General features: G+C 50.6%; 1 protein-coding gene across 1 annotated transcript in view; it reads left to right on the top strand.

Moving 5' to 3' along the window:
* Positions 1 to 15,432, top strand: part of CACNG2 (calcium voltage-gated channel auxiliary subunit gamma 2) — a 143,625-nt gene extending 128,193 nt beyond the window's left edge. The window contains exons 3-4 of the mRNA XM_002831070.5: positions 9,835 to 9,975; positions 11,442 to 15,432. Coding sequence (XP_002831116.2) covers positions 9,835 to 9,975; positions 11,442 to 11,977 — 677 coding nt within the window. The 3' untranslated portion in view covers positions 11,978 to 15,432. The remainder of the gene's footprint in view (positions 1 to 9,834; positions 9,976 to 11,441) is intronic.
* Positions 15,433 to 20,520: the final 5,088 nt, after the last annotated feature.

The following is a 20,520-nucleotide window of genomic DNA, read 5'->3' as shown; positions in this document are numbered from 1 at the left end:
TTCTATCATTCTTATGCCTTTGCATCCTCGTAGGTTAGCTCCCACTTATGAGTGAGAACATACAATGTTTGGTTTTCTATTCCTGAGTTACTTCCCTTAGAATAATAGTCTCCAATCTCACCCAGGTTGCTGCAAATGCCATCAGTTCATTCCTTTTTATTGCTGAGTAGTATTCCATCGTGTGTATACCACAGTCTTAAACCACTCATTAATGGATAGGTATTTGGGTTGGTTCCACATTTTTGCAATTGCAAATTGTACTGCTATAAACATGCATCACACAGGCATTTTTTGAAACGTATCCCTTCTCACGGCCATTGGCTACACCAGCCAGCACAGCGTGGAAGCAGAAGATGGGAAGAGGTGCCCAAGAGACTAGAAATCTCCTTGCAATCCAGCAGGTCTGTGCAGGTCTGTGACTGTAGAATTTATCCCCTAATGTGGATTGATCCTAATGATCCTAATTCATCCTAATGATGAGTCAAATCCCAGATGGGATAAGAGCATAACACTAGGCACAGAAAATAAGGAACCTGCCTGCTACATACCTGATTACAGTGACTATGTTGATTCAATGTCATTACTCGCACAGGGAACAGGTAAGGCAGCAGCATGGCCTGGCTGTGTGGGCCCTGGGGAGAGGTCTTGATGGGCAGGAGACCATCATTGAGGGACAGGGCCTTAAAGATCATCTACTCCAACCTCATCAGAGTGCAGATCTGAAGCCAAAGAAGGAATAGCACATGCTCGGGTCCCGTGGAGAGCCAGGCAAAGAGTGCACAGCAGGCCCAGGTCTCCTGACCTCCCCTCATCGTCACATCCCCACCCCCACTGACCACCAGCCCACCCTCCTCCGCTGCCAGACACAATGAGAAAACCTCGGGGCCCTGCGTGCCCTGTCTGGCCCGGCCTCCGGCTATGCCCACCATGAAGCACCACGTCACAGCATGATGGCCACAGAGGCTGGGGCCCACCAAGGCACAAGATCACAAGATGGTTTGTCCAGGGAGTTTGGCCAAAAAGCAGATTTGCAAAGAACGGATAGCTCAGGTCACCCATTCCAGAAGGCAAGATGTCGCTTGCCTCCTGGGCACTTAGGATACTCTTTATTTCTGTCACCCTCATAGAAAATAATAAATTGCTCATAGTTCACTGACATCCTGCATTTTCTAAAGCATCCACATTCCTCTTCCTGCTTAATCCCTGTAACCCGGTAAGGTAGACAGAGTTAGGATTTTCATCTCCATTTTACAGAAAAGGAAATAGGGGCCAAGGAACACTATTATTTGCCCAAGGTCTTCTTGAGATGGTCACTAACCATTGGGGCTCCCCAAGCCTCAGGCCTAAGCCTCTCCTCATCCATGGGCAAGCTCTTCTGTGTGTCTGTGAGATAGCTTCAACCCAGACGGCACCCCTGTGCTCCACATCTGCATACCCAACTGCCCCACCTACACTCTACGTGCACATCCCCAAGGCATCTCAAACTCAGCATGTCCAAAACCAAACCTTTTGATCTTCCTCCTCTACTCTCTTTTCTTGTTTGTTTGTTTTGTTTTGTTGAGACAGAGTTCCGCTCTTGTCGCCCAGGTTGGAGTGCAATGGCGGAATTTCGGTGCACGGCAACCTCCACCTCCCAGGTTCAAGCGATTCTCCTGCCTCAGCCTCCCAAATAGCTGGGTTTACAGGGATGCGCCAACACCCCTGGCTAATTTTGTATTTTTTTAGTAGAGATGGGGTTTCACCATGTTGGCCAGGCTGGTTTCGAACTCCTGACCTCAGGTGATCCGCCGGCCTCGGCCTTCCAAAGTGCTGGGATTACAGGCGTGAGCCACCGTGCCCAGCCTCCTCCCCTACTCTCTACTCACTGCTAGGCTGGGTCCTCTCCCAGTCCCCCTAAGTGGTTTTTTCCACCCAGCTGGCAAGTCTGAAACCTAGAAGTTATCCTCAACACCACCCTCTTCACTACCCATATCCATCCATCAAGCTTCAATTCACCTCCTAAACATCTCTCAAACACATCTGCCTCTGTCCATGCCCTTTGTACCTACCCTGGCCCAAGCACCGGCATCACTCCTCTCTGGTCAGCTGCAGTAGCCTTCTCACTGCTTCCCTGGAGCCACCCTTGACCCCTTCGTAATCCGTTTGCTTCTTAAGATGCAAATCAGATCATGACAGCCCTGCCTGTTCTAAGTCCTTTAAAGTTTCCCATTGCTCTCGGGATAAAGCTAAGCTCTTTAGCTCAACCCATGAGGCCCCACGTGGCCCAGACCCACCTGCCTCCTCTCCTTAGGTGCTCCCCACACTCCTCCGCTGGCTCCTCCCTTCTGTGCTCCCCACACTCCTCCACTGTCTCCTCGTGATCCAGCCTCCTTCCAGGTCTCTGAACGAGCCATGCCTCCTCCACCTCCGGCTCCTGCTGCTTTCTCTCCCACAGCCCTGCCTTCATTGTGCCTAATTAGCTGCTCCTTATTCGCCCAAGGTCAGCTCTACCACCACTTCCTCAGGGAGACCCGTCCTGATCCCCACATAAGCTCAGAGGATGCTTTGAAGGGCAGCAAAGTGTAGAGCCTGAAAAGAAGGGAATGCAGTGGTTAGACGCACAGACCCTAGAGTCAGACTGCCTGGATTCACAAATCTTGAACAAATGGCTTAACCTCTCCTTGCTTCAGTTTGGTCTCTGTATAGTGGGGATAATTAAAGTACTTATTCAGGCCATGTGTGGTGGCTCACACCTGTACTCCCGGCACTTTGGGAGGCTGACGCAGGCATATGATTTGAGGCCAGAAGTTCGAGACCAGGCTGGCCAACATGGTGAAACCCCGTCTCTACTAAAAATACAAAAATTAGACAGGTGTGATGGCACATGGCCTGTAATCTCAGCTTCTTGGGAGGCTGAGACACAAGAATCACTCAAACCCAGGAGGCAGAGGTTACAGTGAGCCGAGATCACGCCACTGTCCTCCAGCCTGGGTGACAGAGCGAGACTCTGTCTCAAAAAAAAAATAATAATAATTAAAAATTAAAAAATAAAAGCATTCTATTTGAATCCAGGTCTATCACATTTCAGAAGCCGTACTATTATATGCTGCTTAAGATAATGTAACAAGTAGAACTAAAATAAATTTTAAAAATAAAAATAATATAAAGTACTTACTTCATAGAGTTGTAATGAGAACTAACAAGTTTGTGTATGTGCAGTGCTCAAAACAGTCCTTGGCATACTCTAAGCTGTCTATGGACATTAGTTGTCTACATGTGACATTAGCCTGTCACATACCCTCATGGTGCCATATAGGTACTTTTCTTTCATAGCATGTTATCCAGACTGTGTGATTATCTGATGGCGTACCTGTCCTTCATGAGAGTATAAGCTCTAGAAAGACATGAACCAGGCCTGTTTTGCACCCCTCATGTCTCTCATGCCAAGCCCAGGCCTGGCACAGTGGTGGGCACTCAGTCCATATTTGCTCACTGGATTCACAGCTAGCCTAGAGCAAAGAATCTGCCTGCTCCGGACCATATGACCTTTTCCCCAATACAGAGTATACTCTTGGCCACAGCTGGCCAAGTATGACTAGCAGGCCAAATCTAGCCCATCCAGCCCACCACCTGATTTTCTTTTTTTTTTTTTTTTTTTTTAGATGGAGTCTCACTCACTCTGTCACCCACTGCCCAGGCTGGAGTGCAGTGGCTTGATCTCAGCTCACTGCAACTTCTGCCTCCTGGGTTCAAGCGATTCTCCTGCCTCCGGCTCCCGAGTAGCTGGGACTACAGGCATGCGCCACCACGCCGGGCTAATTTTTGTATTTTTAGTAGAGATGGGGTTTCGCTATGTTGGCCATGCTGGTCTCGAACTCCTGACCTCAAGTGATCCAGCCCCCTCGGCCTCCCAAAGTGATTTTGTAAATAAAGTTTTATTGGAAGACAACCACGTTCATTTGTTTACATATTGTTTATGGCTGTTTATGTGCTACAACTGCAAAGTTAAGAAATTGCAACTGAGACCATATGGCCAGCAAAGACGAAAATATTTGCCGTCTTTCCCTTCGCAGAACAAGTTTGCCAATGTCAGATTTAGGCATGTGTAATCTTCTTAAAGCCAAAGCCCATGGCTTCATGTGGCTGGTATGAGGTTTACACCGCTCTTAGAACAAGGCCTGGTACAGGGGACGGGGTCCATAAATGTTGGCAGGTAATGTGAAGTGCCATATGCTTACTCATAGGAGACCAGTAAATGTTTGTTCATTAAATAAATCAGATATTTCCTGACTCTTGTGATAGATTTTGGCAACAAGACCACGCTTGGCTTTGTAGGAAGTCAGGACAATTTATAGGGAAGTTATGTCTGGACTGATGTTTTGGGAAGGGGGACCTCAGAAATAAAAATTGCTACCTTTTACTGTGCACCTTCTAGTGTGGGACACAGTAAAAGGTAGGACCCAATTTAATTCTCTTTTTTTTTTTTTTTTTTTTTTTTTGAGACAGAATCTTGCTGTGACTCCCAGGCTGGAGTGCAGTGGTGAGATCTTGGCTCACTGCAACCTCTGCCTCCCGTGTTCAAGCGATTCTCCTGCTTCAGCCCCCCCGAGTAGCTGGGGCTACAGGCATGCACCACCATGCCCAGCTAATTTTTTTATTTTTAGTAGCGACGAGGTTTCATCATATTGGCTAGGCTGGTCTTGAACTCCTGACCTCAAGTGATCCACCTGCCTCAGCCTCCCAAAGTGCTGGGATTACAGGTGTGAGCCACCGAGCCCAGCCCCAATTTAATTCTTATAACAGCACTTCACAAACTTTCATATGCATGCAAATCTTGCTCTGGGGATCTCATTAAAATGCAGATTATGACTCAGTTGGGGGAAAGAGCTGAGGGGCGGCATTTCTTTTTTCTTCTTTTCTGAGATGGAACCTCGCTCTGTCAGCCAGGCTAGAGTGTAGTGGCGCAATCTCAGTTACTGCAACCTCCGCCTCCCAGGTTCAAGCGGTTCTCCTGCCTCAGCCTCCCAAGTAGCTGAGATTACAGGCGCTTACCATCACGCCCAGCTAATTTTTGTATTTTTATTAGCAGCAAGTTTTCGCCATGCTGGCCAGGTTGGTCTCGAACTCCTGACCTCAGGTGATCCGCTCACCTCGGCGTCCCAAAGTGCTGGGATTACAGGCATGAGCCACCATGCCTGGCAGGGCTGCCTTTCTAACCAGATGCCAATGCTGCTGGGCCTCAGGCCACACTTGCAGCAGCAAGGCCTTACAATATTCCTATAAGCTAAAGATTATTTTTACTATTCCCATTTCACAGGATGGGGAAACTGAGGCTCAGAGCAGTAATGACCCTTGCCCAAGGGTCACACTGTTGATAAGTGACAAAGCCAGGATTCAAAGTCAAGTGTGACTAACTCCAAAATCCCCATTCCGTTTGTGACACTACCCAGCCAGAAATACCTCCTTCAAGAAACTTCTCCAATGTAGGAGTCCCCGCTTGCTCCTAAACCAGCTTCCTTCCCACCTGGATCTGGGCCCTGCCAAGGCTAGTGGCCTAAGCATGGTGCTATTTGCTGGATGCCCACTGTTGCTTTTTTTTTTTTTTTTTTGAGATGGGGTCTTGCTCTGTTGCCCAGGCTGGGGTGCAGTGGGGTGATCTCAGCTCACTGCAACCTCCGCCTCCCAAGTTGAAGCGATCCTCCTGCCTCAGCCCCCCCAGTAGCTGAGACTACTGGCACGCACCACCATGCCTGGCTAATTTTTGTATTTTTTTCAGTAGAGACAGGGTTTCACCACGTTAGCCAGGCTGGTCTCGAACTCCTGACCTCAGGTGGTCCATCCACCTCGGCCTCCCAAAGTGCTGGGATTACAGGCGTGAGCCACCGCGCCCGGCCTGTTGCCTTCTTTCTGGGCAAAGGGGCCTCTTCCAAGAAAGGCCAGAGCTTGGGGCTGGCTCTGCTGTGCCGAAGAGGCTTCTGTTTGTATTCCCCGCTGGTAGTCATTATTTAGAGCATGTCATACGCTGCCTTGGTGGCTTCTGAAGCCGTTCTGATTCCTCCTCATTGCTCTTTGCTGGCTGCAACCCAGCCGACCCCTCCCTCCTCTCCTGCCGCCCTCCATCTTGTCCACACATGCCTGGCCTCTGGCTGCACACACGCATGCATCCCAGCTCCCTCCGCAGCCGAGGCTCCCTCCCCCTGCTGGCAGGAAGGCTGAGCTGGGGCATCCGGGTTCCCACAGCAGATGGGGCTCAACTGGAAAAATCAAGCCCTGGGCTGCTGTGAGTCCATTTGCTGTGAGGGCACAATTGGGTCGGCCACCTGCAGGCATCCTGTGGGTAGTAAGAGCCCACTTTCTTGGAGGGGGAAGGCCAGAGCCTTTCTTCTGCCTGTTCCTCTGAGCTGCTGCTGCTGCGCCTCGGAAGCCACACCAACCTCTTTCTTTCTTTCCTTCTTTCTTCTGTCATTCCCCTTTGTGGCTGGCCAGGACCATGTCCACATGGAAAGGGCAGAGCTATTAGAAACTATCTAACGGCCGGGCACGGTGGCTCAGGCCTGTAATCCCAGCACTTTGGGAGGCCGGGTGGATCACCTGAGGTCAGGAGTTTGAGACCAGCCTGGCCAACATGGCGAAAACTCATCTCTACTAAAAATACAAAAATTAGCCAGGCATGGTGGCCAGCGCCTATAATCCCAGCTACTTGGGAGGCTGAGGCAGGAGAATTGCTTGAACCTGGAAGACGGAGGTTGCACTGAGCCAAAATCGTGCCACTGCACTCCAGCCTGGGGTATAGAGCAGGACTCTGTCTCTAAAACAAACAAACAAAAAGAGACCATCTAACGGTCCATACCCCATGTTACACAGAGGAAAAACAGAGGAGGTGAGCCACCTGCCTTAGCCACACAGCAAGTGAGTGGCACAGCTGGTACCCAAACCCAGTTCTCCAGGCCCTGTGGCACCCACCCTTCCTGGGCTCCTTGGAAGCCACATACGGAGACTAAAGGGTGCTCCCAAAGTTGAGCTGGTCTGGATATGAATCCTGGTTCACTAGCTGGGTGGCAGGGGAGTTTCTCTCTCTGAACCTCAGTTTTCTTGTCTGTAAATTGGGGCAAAAAAACACACCCTGCCGGGCTGTTTTGAGGATGAAATTATATCATATATGTTAGGTACCTGCTCAAGACCCAACACTGAATGGGTGCTTAACAAATATTCTCTCTCTTCTCTTGGGTTTTCAATAAGCTCTCACCATCCTCATGTGCTTATAAAGATGAGAGTTAAGGTGACTTTTTAGTCATGCATGTCTGTCACGCGTGGGTGTGGATGTGGGTGTGTTTGGTCTGGGGGATCAGGTTAGGGATACAGCGTGTTGTCTTAGCAATGATTTGCAAGGAGAGAACACCTCCCTGGGGTCTGTGGAGGGAGCAGCCCCATCCCACCCAAGAGAAGGAGGGTGCTGAGGCTGCACAGTAGCCCAGCCACCCCAAGCCCCCATCCTCCCACCCCTGCTTCCCTATATGCAGCTCGGTTTTTCCCCAAGAGCTCTGCCCTTCTTCAAGTCCCCCCCAAATAACCCACTCACTCATTTGTGAGCAGTGTAGACGATGCTGCAGATCCATGGTGGGGACAGAAGAAGGGTTTTTACATCACACATATCTCAGCAAACTGCCTAAAATCCCCTTTTAATGCCTGTAATCCTGGCACTTTGGGAGGCTAAGGTGGGCAGATCACTTGAGGTCAGGAATTCAAGACCAGCCTGGCCAACATAGCGAAACCCCCTGTCTACTAAATATACAAAAACTAGCCAGGTGTGATGGTGCACACCTGTAGTCCCAGCTACTTGGGAGGCTGAGGCAGGAGAATCGCTTGAACCCGGGAGGTGGAGGCTGCAGTGAGCCGAGATCACACCACTACACTCCAGCCTGGGCAACAGAGCAAGACTCCATCTGAAAAAATAAAAATAAAAATAAATTTTAAAAAAGAAAAAGAAAAATCCCTACAGTTCTATATAGAGAAATTCTCTTCTCACAGATCCTTCTTCAACACACTGCCACACAAAGGGGTGGGGACGGGGATGGGGATAAGAGGAAGCTCCACTCCTGGCACCTTCCCCTCCAAAACCAACCTCCCTGACCAATCCCTGGGCTTGGCCAAAGGGCCCTGTAATTATCAGGTCTCAACTTCCTTAGAAACCACTTAAGCAACATTTAAAGAAGACATCTTTGGCCGGGCACGGTGGCTCATGCCTGTAATCCCAGCACTTTGGGAGGCCAAGGTGGGCAGATCACGAGGTCAGGAATTCGAGACCAGCCTGGCCAACATAGTGAAACCCCGTCTCTACTAAAAGTACAAAAATTAGCCGGGTATGGTGGTACACGCCTGTAATCCCAGCTACTTGGGAGGATGAGGCAGGAGAATCACTTGAACCCAGGAGGCAGAGGTTGCAGTGAGCCGAGATCACACCACTGCACTCCAGCCTGGGTGACAGGGGAAGACTTAATAATAAAGAAGACATATTTTCCCTCACCCCTGCCTCAAGCCGGCTTTGCCTCCTGCCTGGCCCATGGCTCCCAGGACACGGAGCTGGGTCCTGAGGTCACTCACTGCCTGTTCGAATTTGGATAGGAAAAAAATGTTTTACTTCGCAAGGACACTTTGTGAAGAGCTCCCCAACACCTCTGGGTCCTCATTCAGGTGCTGCTCCCCCCAAACACATGTAGCCCCGACCTCTGCCCTTAGCCACCTGCCCCCCTTTTCCCCCATCCACCCCCAACTGTAGGAGCCCTGGCCCTCACCTTCTGTTTCTCCCTTTTCATTACCATATTCTTTTCTTCTCTGGTCCTGTTTGTCAGTCCTTATCTGGAAGGGTTTCTCTTCTTACTTTGTTTTCTTTGCAACGTGCCTGTTCCTTCCTTCTGGACCACGACCCCACATTTATTCACTTAATGAGCTTCTATCGGCAGCCTACTGTGTCGTTGGACAGAGAGGATAAAGACAAGAAACTTTTTCTTTGTAAAGCCACAGTCCTTGTCTCATGACCCGTGGTTCATGGTGGAAGCATATGTATACACAAATATTTATTATAATATCATGCATTGAACGTTTATTATAGACACCAGAAACTTATCTAAGTGCATTGCCTGAATCAACTCATTTAATCCTCACGACAATCTTAGGAGCTTGGCATTATTACCATCCCTGCTTTACAGATGAGGAAACTGAGGCACACAGAGGTGAGATACTTTTTTTATTGCACAGCTAATAAATGCTGCAGCCAGACTCAAATCCAACCAATGTGGTTCCACCTGACCACTATACCACACTGCCTCTCAACGTGCCCAAGGGCCCCAAAGCGCAGACGAGGGAGCTCATAACTTTGCCTAAGGAAGTCAGAGAAGGCTTTACAGAAGAGGGGACCTCGAGCTGGGTTTTGAGGGATGAAGAAGAGTTTGCTGAGTGAAGAATAGGAAAGACATTTCAGTAGGAAGCTCTGTATTTCAAAAGTCAGCAGCATGAAATGACATGTCGTGGGAAGTTTGATGTGGTGGGACAAGAGGGAACATGAGGACTGGGAGCCGTGGGAGCTAGAAGTGGGCAGAGGCCAAGTCACACAGGGCCCTGTGTGCCTGACGGTGTGCTGGAGTTTGGCCCTGGAGGCAGTGGGGAGCTCCCGCAGGGCTGTGAGCTGGGCAGTGGCCTGCTCACTATCTCTCCCTCCCTAGGATTGCAAAGCAACCTCTCCTCTAAGGCTGTGTCCATAAACCCCCAGAGCCTGGGGGCTGCTCTCCCACCTGCCTCTGTGTGCCTGAGTCTCACAGCCATGCCGTTCTCTTTCTCCTGACCCTCTGTGTTCCACAGGGGCCGTGAGGGCCTCGAGCATTTTCCCGATCCTGAGTGTGATTCTGCTTTTCATGGGTGGCCTCTGCATCGCAGCCAGCGAGTTCTACAAAACTCGACATAACATCATCCTGAGTGCCGGCATATTCTTCGTGTCTGCAGGTAATAGCCACTGATCCAGTCCTGCCACTGGGAAGAAGGCTGGGGTCTGGGTGCTCAGGGGCCACGAGGGCCTGGCAGAGAGAGATGGGGAGAGAGGAGAGGAATCTCCAGGACTTCCACTAGGTCGTGTTGCAGGGGAGGAAGGTGGTGGTGGGGGCTCCTGTCCTGTAGCAATGCCTGAGCCTGTACCAAATCCTCCAGGAGCATCCCCATACCCATCTTCTTCCCACCACTTCAAAAAAGGTCCAAATCCCCACTTCCTCTCAGGGTACTTGGCCAATTGCTACTTACCCTTTCCCCTCCCGGTGCAAGTAAATCCATGAGGAGGCTGGAGAGAGGGCACCCAAGTGCCTTGCTGTTCCAACCCCTATGGGATACTCAGCTTCACCTTGGAAACTGAGGGTGAACTCTCCCCTCACTGTTCTACTCAGGTGGGAGCAGGCAGGCACCCACATCCAGATGTCTGAGCCCAGTTACATGACAGATGAGTCACACTCACTTCAGATGCCAGAAAAAGAACCTGGGTGTAGCCTGAGCCATTTAATAAGAATGACCAACATCAAGCCGGGTGCAGTGGCTCACGCCTGCAATCCCAGCACTTTGGGAGGCTGAGACAGGAGGATCGCTTGAGCTCAGGAGTCCAAGACCAGCCTGGGCAACACAGCGAGGCCTCAAGACCGCGTCTCTACAAAAATTTTTTTCTTTTAATCAGCTGGGCATGGTGACGCATCCATAATCCCAGCTACTAGAGAGGCTAAGGTGGGAGGATCACTTGATCCCAGGAGTTTGAGACTGCAGTGAGCTATGATCACACCACTGCACTCCAGCCTGGGTGACACAGGAAGACTGTATCTTAAAAAAAAAAAAAAAAAGGAACCACCATCTAAGAGTACTCACACATATTCACCCATTTAACCGTCTCCGTGGCCCTAAAGAGTAAGGCTTAACCTTACTCCCATTCTACAGATCTGGAAACTCAAATCAAGGTTAACTTGCGAAGGCTTTGAACGCAGGCCAGCCTGGCTCCAGGAGCCCGCCTTCACCCACTGCTACACCAGCTTTGAAGCCCTGTGCAGCCTTAAGCAAGTTCCTTAACCTCTCTGTGCTTGTTTCCTCATCTGTGCCCTGCTTGAGAAGCAGCAAGCAGTGAAAGCAGGTAGAGAAGGCTCAATGAACAATATCTATTATTAGTTACTCAGCGCCTTGTGAAATGCCTCCCTTCTCCCGCCCTGCCCATGTCTGTTTCCATTAGCGCTTCCCTTGTGGCTCTCTCTGAATGGAAAGATAAAATGTTAAGGGGAAGCTTGCGGATGTCCCTCTACACCGCCCCACCTGATCATGAAAACGCGGGACCCGGGAAGGCCCACACAGCTGTCCCCGTCCTTTACCGCTGCCCCGTGGCCGACTTCCTGAGAAACTAACGTCCTTCTCTCTGATCCCCCACCCCGCCACCCTGCGCCCCGCAGGTCTGAGTAACATCATTGGCATCATAGTGTACATATCTGCCAATGCCGGAGACCCCTCCAAGAGCGACTCCAAAAAGAATAGTTACTCATACGGCTGGTCCTTCTACTTCGGGGCCCTGTCCTTCATCATCGCCGAGATGGTCGGGGTGCTGGCGGTGCACATGTTTATCGACCGGCACAAACAGCTGCGGGCCACGGCCCGCGCCACGGACTACCTCCAGGCCTCTGCCATCACCCGCATCCCCAGCTACCGCTACCGCTACCAGCGCCGCAGCCGCTCCAGCTCGCGCTCCACGGAGCCCTCACACTCCAGGGACGCCTCCCCCGTGGGCATCAAGGGCTTCAACACCCTGCCGTCCACGGAGATCTCCATGTACACGCTCAGCAGGGACCCCCTGAAGGCCGCCACCACGCCCACCGCCACCTACAACTCCGACAGGGATAACAGCTTCCTCCAGGTTCACAACTGTATCCAGAAGGAGAACAAAGACTCTCTCCACTCCAACACAGCCAACCGCCGGACCACCCCCGTATAAAGACCGCGGGCCTCGCCAGAAGACCGCGAGAGGAGGGCGCGGTCCCCGGGGGCGGGGCGGGGGGACCCAGACCATCCGCTGGGAGACCTTCCAAAAGCAAAAACAAAAAACAAAAAAAAACAAAGAAAAACAAAAAACAAAAACACACACACACAAAAAAAGAGAAAAACATAACAAGTAAATTTTTAAAAAAAAGAACAAAATATAAGAGGAACAAAGAAGCAAAACAACAGGAAATGTGGGAAAATATAAACGAGGGAAGAAAAACAAACTTTAAAAAAAAGCGAGAGGGATAAAAAATTAAAAATAGAAAATAAATCTAAAAGAAAATGCATGATTTCCCATGTACCATTATTTTAACATTTAATAAAAATCAATTTAAATGAAAAAATAAAAGGGAACCAAGATAACATTAAAGCAAAAAAAAGTGAGAACAGAAAGGAAAGGGGATGTCCTTTGTATTTTTCAGGGTTTATGTTACTTTTTTTTTTTTTTTGTAACGCGGGGAGAGTTACTTTTCTGTTCCCTTTAACCCCCAGCGGGCCCTGCCTCCCTGGGAGAGTGGGGGGCCAGACTCAGGGGCCCTGGGGCCAGGTGAGCCTGCAGTCACTGCCAGGTCCCTGGAACCCCTGGGTGGGTGCCCCAGGAAAGCCAGGAAGGCTCAGGGCTCGAGCTGGCTCCGCCCAGCATTGATGGGGCAATTGCAGGCCTCCAGGTGACCGAGCCTTTGTCCCTCCTCTCCGTTAGGGTGCCTGGAGGGGGGTACACTTGGGGCTTGCCTGGCCCCAGGTTCCCAGTCCTTAATGCTCCTTAACCCACTGTGATGACTTCCTAGGCCTTGAGGAAAGGGAAGGAGAGGGGAGGCTGCCGGTGGCTTATCAAGATGCCGGAAACCCCGGAATCCTCAGGGTGAGCCTCTTGGGGTCGTGTCTCCAAGCTCCTGTCCTTGGGGTCAGGAGACGCCCACCCCCCGGGGGACATGAAACAGCTCTCCCTCCTCACCCCTCACCTCAGGGCCACCTGATGACCCTGGGGTGATGGTGGACCCCCTGACTCATAAGCCCCCCAGTCCCCTGGGAAGGGGGTTCATTGACCCTTTGGGGGTCCTTGGACTCACTGATGCCCCCTTGGGGCCCAGCGGGTTCAACAATGACACTGCAAAAAGGTTTCTTTTTACAAAAGAAAAAGGAAAAACAAGTGGTAATTTTTTTTTAATAAAAAAACCACAGACTATAAATAAATGTAAATATAAAATAAGTGGATTTACTTGCAAGAAAATCAGATAGTATTTTTCTTTTAATTCTTTTCCAGCTTTAAACTGTGAAAACAAAAAATGGGGCGGGGTGGGGGACTTAAACTTTAGCAGGGAAATTGTAAAGAAAAAAAAACAGAAAATGAATATACAAATCCATTTACAAAAACAAAGCAAAACCGTTGTGAGAGGTGAGAGCTGGGCTTGAAGGTTGGAGGGAGTAGGGGAAGGTCCCAGTGAGCTGCAGGGGGTCTCTGTGATGGAAAGGTGGCTTCCTCAGACCAGGAAGGTGCTGTGAATGGGGGAAGACAGAATCCAACAAAGAGACCACACACCCCACACGCACACAGGCACGTTCACACACACATACACAGTCCACTTAGCCCAGCACTGCAGTCACTCACAGGGACACACTCAGTCTCAACCCTTCCATCCCATACACAGCCAGGGGCGTGGCTCAAAGGAAATTGACTCATGCCCTCCAAAGCCATGGACCACAACAACTCCATACTGGCCTTTGTGTTCATTCACGCCCTCCCAGCACAGCATACACATGAACACACACATGCACACATACACACACACACACACACACACACCACTCGCATGCATGGGAAGGGCACCCATCTAGAATCCAGGACTGGATTCCGGAATTCCTTGCTGCGTGGTCTCTCTGGGCCTTAATTTTCCCCCCGTGTAAGCATGTGGATTGACCCAGATAAGCACTAAAGGCCCAATCTTGCTCTATGTATCTGTGACTTAAGATCTGCCACCTGCCCTGAGGATATGCCAGGGATGACCAGGACAGCTGCCACCAAGCCCCCAGGCTCATCATCAGTCAGCCTCTCAGACACACACACACACACCATATACCTCCTCACTGTGCTCCCCAAACCCCTGCCCCCACATCCAATGTCAAAGCAAAAATACACACATGTGAGCAAACATAATGCTGTTCAGGCAAAGAGGGGAAAGATGCAGGGGTCCCCAAAGCCCTTCTTCACTTTGTGTCCCCTTGCTGCGATCATGGAAAGTTAAGGAGGCTTCCTTGGGAGAAGAGATCTGCCACCAGGGCTTCCCCAGTGTCTTTGGGGGTCTGTGAAGAAGAGGATCCTCCGAGGTTTACTGGGAGGGCTCAAGGCTGAGGGAATGGAGAGGAAAATTTTAGCAGTTCCATCCCAGTGTAAGGACCAACCCCAAAAGTTAAACTTGCACCACAGACTAAAGTTCAGGGGCATCCTGTGTTTCTCCCCTTTCTTCCCCAGAGTGACAAGGGCCAGTTCAGACTGACAGAAATCCAACAGCTTTCCTGAGCTGGAAATTTCAGAACAGCCTGCAAGTCACTCCCAGGTGACTGAAGGTCAAGGTGAGGCCCCCTGCCTCTGCCTGCGAGTCTCCCTCAGTTTGCATTTTTCTTGACACCGGCATTTCCTGTGGTTGAGCTCTCTGGGGAGTTCTAGAGAATGGCTAGCAAGGCTTTTTGAGCTTGCACATCTCACCTGCCTTTCCTGTCTTTTGCCTGGGAAAGGAAAGTTATTTTCCCAGGTCAGCATAGGGCAGAACATCGGCCAGCCCAGCCCAGAAGTACAGGGGGAGGTCGTGGGCCCTGGGGCAGAACAATGGGAGACAATTCAAGGTGTGGTAACAACAAGCAAGTTGTCCTCAGTCTGGGCAGAAACTGAACTCTACCCCTCTCCCACCCCAATCTTGCCCGCCATCCCACCAGATTCCAGACCTAAAGGGATCAAGGATGAGAGCGAAGGGAGAAGGGAGAGGCCCCAAGAAAACCGCACCCAAGCGGGCATTGTCTGAAGAGAAAAACTAGCTCCAGTTCTCTGAATTCTGGCAGAGCATCTGGGAAGGTGATCAATGCTTCTTTCCATGGCGCAAGGCCTGGGTTCTGGGTCTGCTTGAAGAAAGCCACTGGGGTGTGGGGTGACATCGTCATGGCTGAGAAGGGGCTAGGGGGTCCGGAGGGAAGGTGCCAGGACCGGAACTGCAAGGGCGTTGCTTCCCAGGGTGTGGATGATTGCTCATGTCCAGCTCAGACCAGTTCAAGAAACTAACCTCCATTTATTTTCTTTGTGAGTCCTTTTTTTTTTTCAGACTGTTAACAGAAAAAAAAATTTTAAAAAGCAGAAAACTGAAAAAAAAAAATCCTGGTACATGAAATAAAGATTTTTTTTTTATAGCTTGGTCCTCACTTCAGTGAATTTCTTTAATTCCTTTCCCAACTCCTGGCATCCTATTTAAAACAATCCTAAAGCTACAGATTACTGGGGATAAGAGGTTTAGATGCTGTACAGTAGGGTGTCCCCCCACTCTCTAGATCATGAGTTCCCTATTAAATATCCTTTAGGGATACTTGCACGCCTCCAGTGACAGCGGGCTCACCCCCTCCAAAGATAGCACCAGCCAGTGCTAAGCAGCACTCTTTGGCAAAAGTCTTCTCTGCACACTGAATTTTAATCCACCTCTTCCTTCACACTCCAACAACACTGAATAAATCCCTTCCCTTTTCAGCATGACAGCCCCTCAGATATTTGAAGACAGAGAGCATGACGTCCTTGAGTTTTCTCTTTTAGAATAAAGCAGCCCTACTCAACATCCCAGTTACACTCCAGGGTTTCCATTTTCCCCCGTGAAATTGTGCAGTTTGGAATGGACATGACCCTACCAGTTTACTCAGGGGGCTCCCTGCAGAGGGGTGCTCCTCAGGAAGAGGGGAGCCACGGAGTGGCAGAAGAATGGGGAGGGTCCCTGGGACTCTCTTAACTTGAAGAGATGAGAAAGACAAGATGGAATGCTAACAGGAGGATTTGACCTTTGACATCAGAGAAAGGCCTCATTGGAAAGATGACCTGTCACACCCCAAAACAGCGGTTTAAGATAACAGTGCTATCTAAGATGCGGGGGAAAGCATACTCACCGTACAGTACAGCACTCCTGGGGCTCAGGAGAAAGGAGATGGAAAGCAGATGACACCTACACGCTGCACAGACCTAAGAGAAGGTAAGCCCTGTACAACGTGACCTGGAAAAGTCTACTCTAGAAGGGTCCAATGTTCAAAACTCCCTGTTCAACTCAGCCTCAGTCTGCTGGGGCCACATCACCAAGCCCCCACCAATCTCAATTATCTCTCTCTCCAGGCTCACCCCTAACACTTGTGGGGTCCAGGGCAAGAGTAGAAAGGGAGGCTCACTCTCCATAACTTAAGTCTGAAGATTTAACAGCTGCACATCAAACTAACGACCCTAAAAAATGGTCTGTCAGCTGGGCGCGGTGGCTCACGCCTGTAATCCCAGCACTTTGGGAGGCCAAGGAGGGTGGATCACGAGGTCAGGAGTTCAAGACCAGCCTGGCCAAGATGGTGAAACCCCGTCTCTACTAAAAATACAAAAATTAGCCAAGCGTGGTGGTGGGCGCCTGCAATCCCAGCTACTCAGTAGACTGAGGCAAAGAATTGCTTGAACCTGGGAGGCGGAAGTTACAGTGAGCCGAGATCGCGCCACTGCACTCCAGCCTGGGAGACAGAGTGAGACTGTGTCTCAAAAAAAATTAAAATAAAATAAAACAAAATTTTAAAATATGGTCTATCCTCTGTCCCAGCAAATATGTCCTTGTGACAAACTAAAATGTTAGGTTTGAATTTAGAATTCTCAACCTCCTCTGCATTCTGCTCCTCAGAGTAGCCGCATGGGGCAAGCCCACCCTGGAACCCTAGACCACAGCTCCCTGCCCATGACCCACCCCTCCTCCTTTCCCACTTCCAGCTCCACCCAGCACGTTCAGGGCATCTCCCACAAAGTGGGCACACAACCCAGCCTGCACACCCAGCTTTCCCAAAACCACTGCTTAAGGCAGGAGGACATGGGTCCTCAAGAGGACAGATGGCAGCCAGCCCTGGAAGCCAGCACAGCAGGACTCTTGGAGCAGAAATTCTACAGTAGCAAGCATCAGACAGGTGTCTAGAAGAGGGTAGGGCTTGGGGTGAGCACATCGCCTTGGCCTGTGAATTCCTCACCACATGGGAAAGGGCTTGGTCTGAAGAGGGCCAGGGCAGGGTCCCCTCTTGCTCTTGTTTAAGGCCAACAGAGCCTCTCTCTGCCTTTTGAATGTAGATTTTAACACTCAGAGTGCAGTTTAAGGACCAACTCCCAGAGGGTCAGATAGAGGCTACGGAGCTCAGAAGACCTCTCCCTTCATGGAAGAAAGTCGCAGGTGGAGGCCAGCAAGGGCAAGCAATGTGTCCAGGCTTACACAGTGAATCGGCTTCAAGCAGGCACAAGGCCCAGGGCCTCCAGACCTTCCAGCATCCCTGGCCACCTGCCTCGGATGGAGGTTTGAAGCTTTCCTCCTTCCCCCTCTTCCATTCATCCTTCAGGCTTAGCAATTCCTCGTTGCAGTCATGCTGACTTCACCAAATCCAAAAACTTCAAAGACTCTGCAGGGAGTGAGGGAAGGTGCTGCTGTCTTGGTGAGCATCTAGACCTGCCTAACAAGGAGTATTGGTTTAGACTGACTGCTAAGGCCACTTGGTGAAAGCTGGCTGGCAGCCACCAACTGCCTGCTCCCCCAGGGCACAGCTCTGGAAAGAAGCATTACCATCACCAGGGGAACTTTGCACTGCCTCCCCTGCCCATCACAGGCTGGGCAGTCACAGACATGAATCCTTCTGTGTACTGAAGCCAACTCCTGTGGGCTCATTTGAGCCATTTATGTGCATCTCTTCCCAGCTAACTCCATATTCCATGACGCCACAGCAACAACTTGAAGTCGGCCATGGTGGGAACATTTACACTACAGCAATGGGCAAATGCTGCTAATCATGGCTTATTTTTCCTTTTCTCTCTCCCTTTTTTTTTTTTTTTTTTAGACAGAGTCTCACTCTGTCACCAAGCTGGAGTGCAGTGATGCGATCTTGGCTCACTGCAACCTCTGCCTCCCAAGTTCAAGTGATTCTCCTGCCTCAGCCTCCCAAGTAGCTGGGACCACAGGTGTGCGCCACCACACCCAGCTAATTTTTGTATTTTTAGTAGAGACGGGATTTCACCATGTTGGCCAGGATGGTCTCCATCTCTTGACCTTGTGATCCACCCTCCTTGGACTCCCAAAGTGCTGGGATTACAGGGTGAGCCACCTCGCCTGGCCCCAGGGCATTTTTTGTTTTCCAATGAAGAGCCAGTTGTTAAACGTTTGCCAGCATATCACTGCATCAATCTGTGGGCATGGTGTGTGCCCAGAGGCTCATTCATGGACATCTTAGAGACACATCCACACCCCACAGTGCATGTGCATGTGTGTATGGCCACATACATGTTCCCATGTGTGCACATGTGCGTGCACACACACACATACACACATACACACCCACACACACTTCTGGAAGTAGATCCATTCACACAAATATACTCAATCAGTCATCAGCCTTTATTGATCACCTACCCCACCAAGCCTTGATCTTGCTCCCAAGAGTACAGGGATGACAAGGATGTGGACTTCCCTGCAGGAAGCTCTCAGTAGAGGCAGAGACAGGGACAGGTAAGCAGAGACTGACCAAGAAAGGTGATAATGCCACCACAGGGGCAGGAGGGTGAATGAATGGGGGGGCGAGGCACATGGAGGAGGTGACGCTGGGGCTGAGGATGTATATAGGCCAGTGCACATGGTTCTCCACATGCTGAGTCCTTAGGTCCTTGGAGACCCATCTGTGCACTTCCATGCACAGGCCAGCAGACGGGGTGCATGCTATGTCACAGACGCTCGCATCTGTGTGGACACACAAACCACATGTGCATGTGTGTGCACCGACACAGACTCACAACATCCATCAGAACAAGGGAACACAGCACGAGGTCAGATGGCCTCACCACATCTGTCAGAACAAGGGAACACAGCACGAGGTCAGATGGCCTCACCACATCTGTCAGAACAAGGGAACACAGCACGAGGTCAGATGACCTCACCACATCTGTCAGAACAAGGGAACACAGCACGAGGTCAGATGGCCTCACCACATCTGTCAGAACAAGGGAACACAGCACGAGGTCAGATGGCCTCACCACGTCTGTCAGAACAAGGGAACACAGCACGAGGTCAGATGACCTCACCACGTCTGTCAGAACAAGGGAACACAGCACGAGGTCAGATGGCCTCACCATATCTGTCAGAACAAGGGAACACATCACGAGGTCAGATGGCCTCACCACATCTGTCAGAACAAGGGAACACAGCACGAGGTCAGATGACCTCACCACATCTGTCAGAACAAGGGAACACATCACAAGGTCAGATGGCCTCACCATATCTGTCAGAACAAGGGAACACAGCACAAGATCAAGTGGCCCATTTTTGTCACCAGGTGCGCCCCCCCCGAAGCAGTGAGCCCATCTTTCCCTCACTCTGGCTTGCCCTCTCTCCACCACTCTCTCTCTCTGTCCCCCTGTCTCCCACTCTCTCCTGCTCTGGCTCCCTTGTTTTTTCTCCCTCCTCCCTCTTCCACCGAGTTACCAGCCTCTGTCTCACCTCATCCACTATGCTGCGGAAGGGATTCCAAGGGGAATACGAAGTCAGTCATGTGAAACCCAGGCATCTCTCTCAGTCAGTAGGGCTGGAGGTGGAGACAGAAATGAGGCCCTGGATAGGATCTCTGAGGCAGCCCTTTGAGATGAGACCCACAAGACCAAGAACATCCCTCCCACCGCATTCATTCCAGGCCTGGGATGACCTGTCACGACCCTGAAACAGTTCAAATCTCAGAACCTCACGGGGAGGTAAGACAGGGATGTGAAGCTCAGATACCAACCTCAGGCAGCATAGAGCTAATTGGTGGGGGAACAGAGCTGGGAAAAGGTAGGACTGGAGCTAAGCCACAGCTTCGTTATGTCATTGTCTTACTCGAAAACTTTCAGCGGCTCTCTAGCACCCTCACAGTAAAGCTTCAAAGCCCTCCTTTGTTGGAAGTCTGTTCATCTATCTTGCCACAGCAAATTGGGATTTATTGAGATTCTACAATGTGTCAGGCACTGCCAGATCATGGTATCATAGCCCTATTAAACAGGCATTATTATCCCATTTATAGGTATGAAAACTGAGGCTCAGAGAGGCAGAAAGAGGGTTCTACCTTGGGAACGAGAGAGGCAGTATGAGGGTTAAGAAGGTGGGCTCTAGACCAACTGCGGTGGCTCACGGCTGTAGTCCCACAACTTTGGGAAGCCAAGCTGGGTGGATTGCGCCAGCTCAGGAGTTTGAGACCAGGCTGGGCAACATGGTGAAACCCTGTCTCTACAAA

Source organism: Pongo abelii, chromosome 23 (assembly GCF_028885655.2).
Source record: "Pongo abelii isolate AG06213 chromosome 23, NHGRI_mPonAbe1-v2.0_pri, whole genome shotgun sequence".
Classification (NCBI taxonomy): Eukaryota; Metazoa; Chordata; class Mammalia; order Primates; family Hominidae; genus Pongo; species Pongo abelii.
Note: the sequence above shows the minus strand (reverse complement) of the source record. Positions and strands in the feature narration are given on the sequence as shown.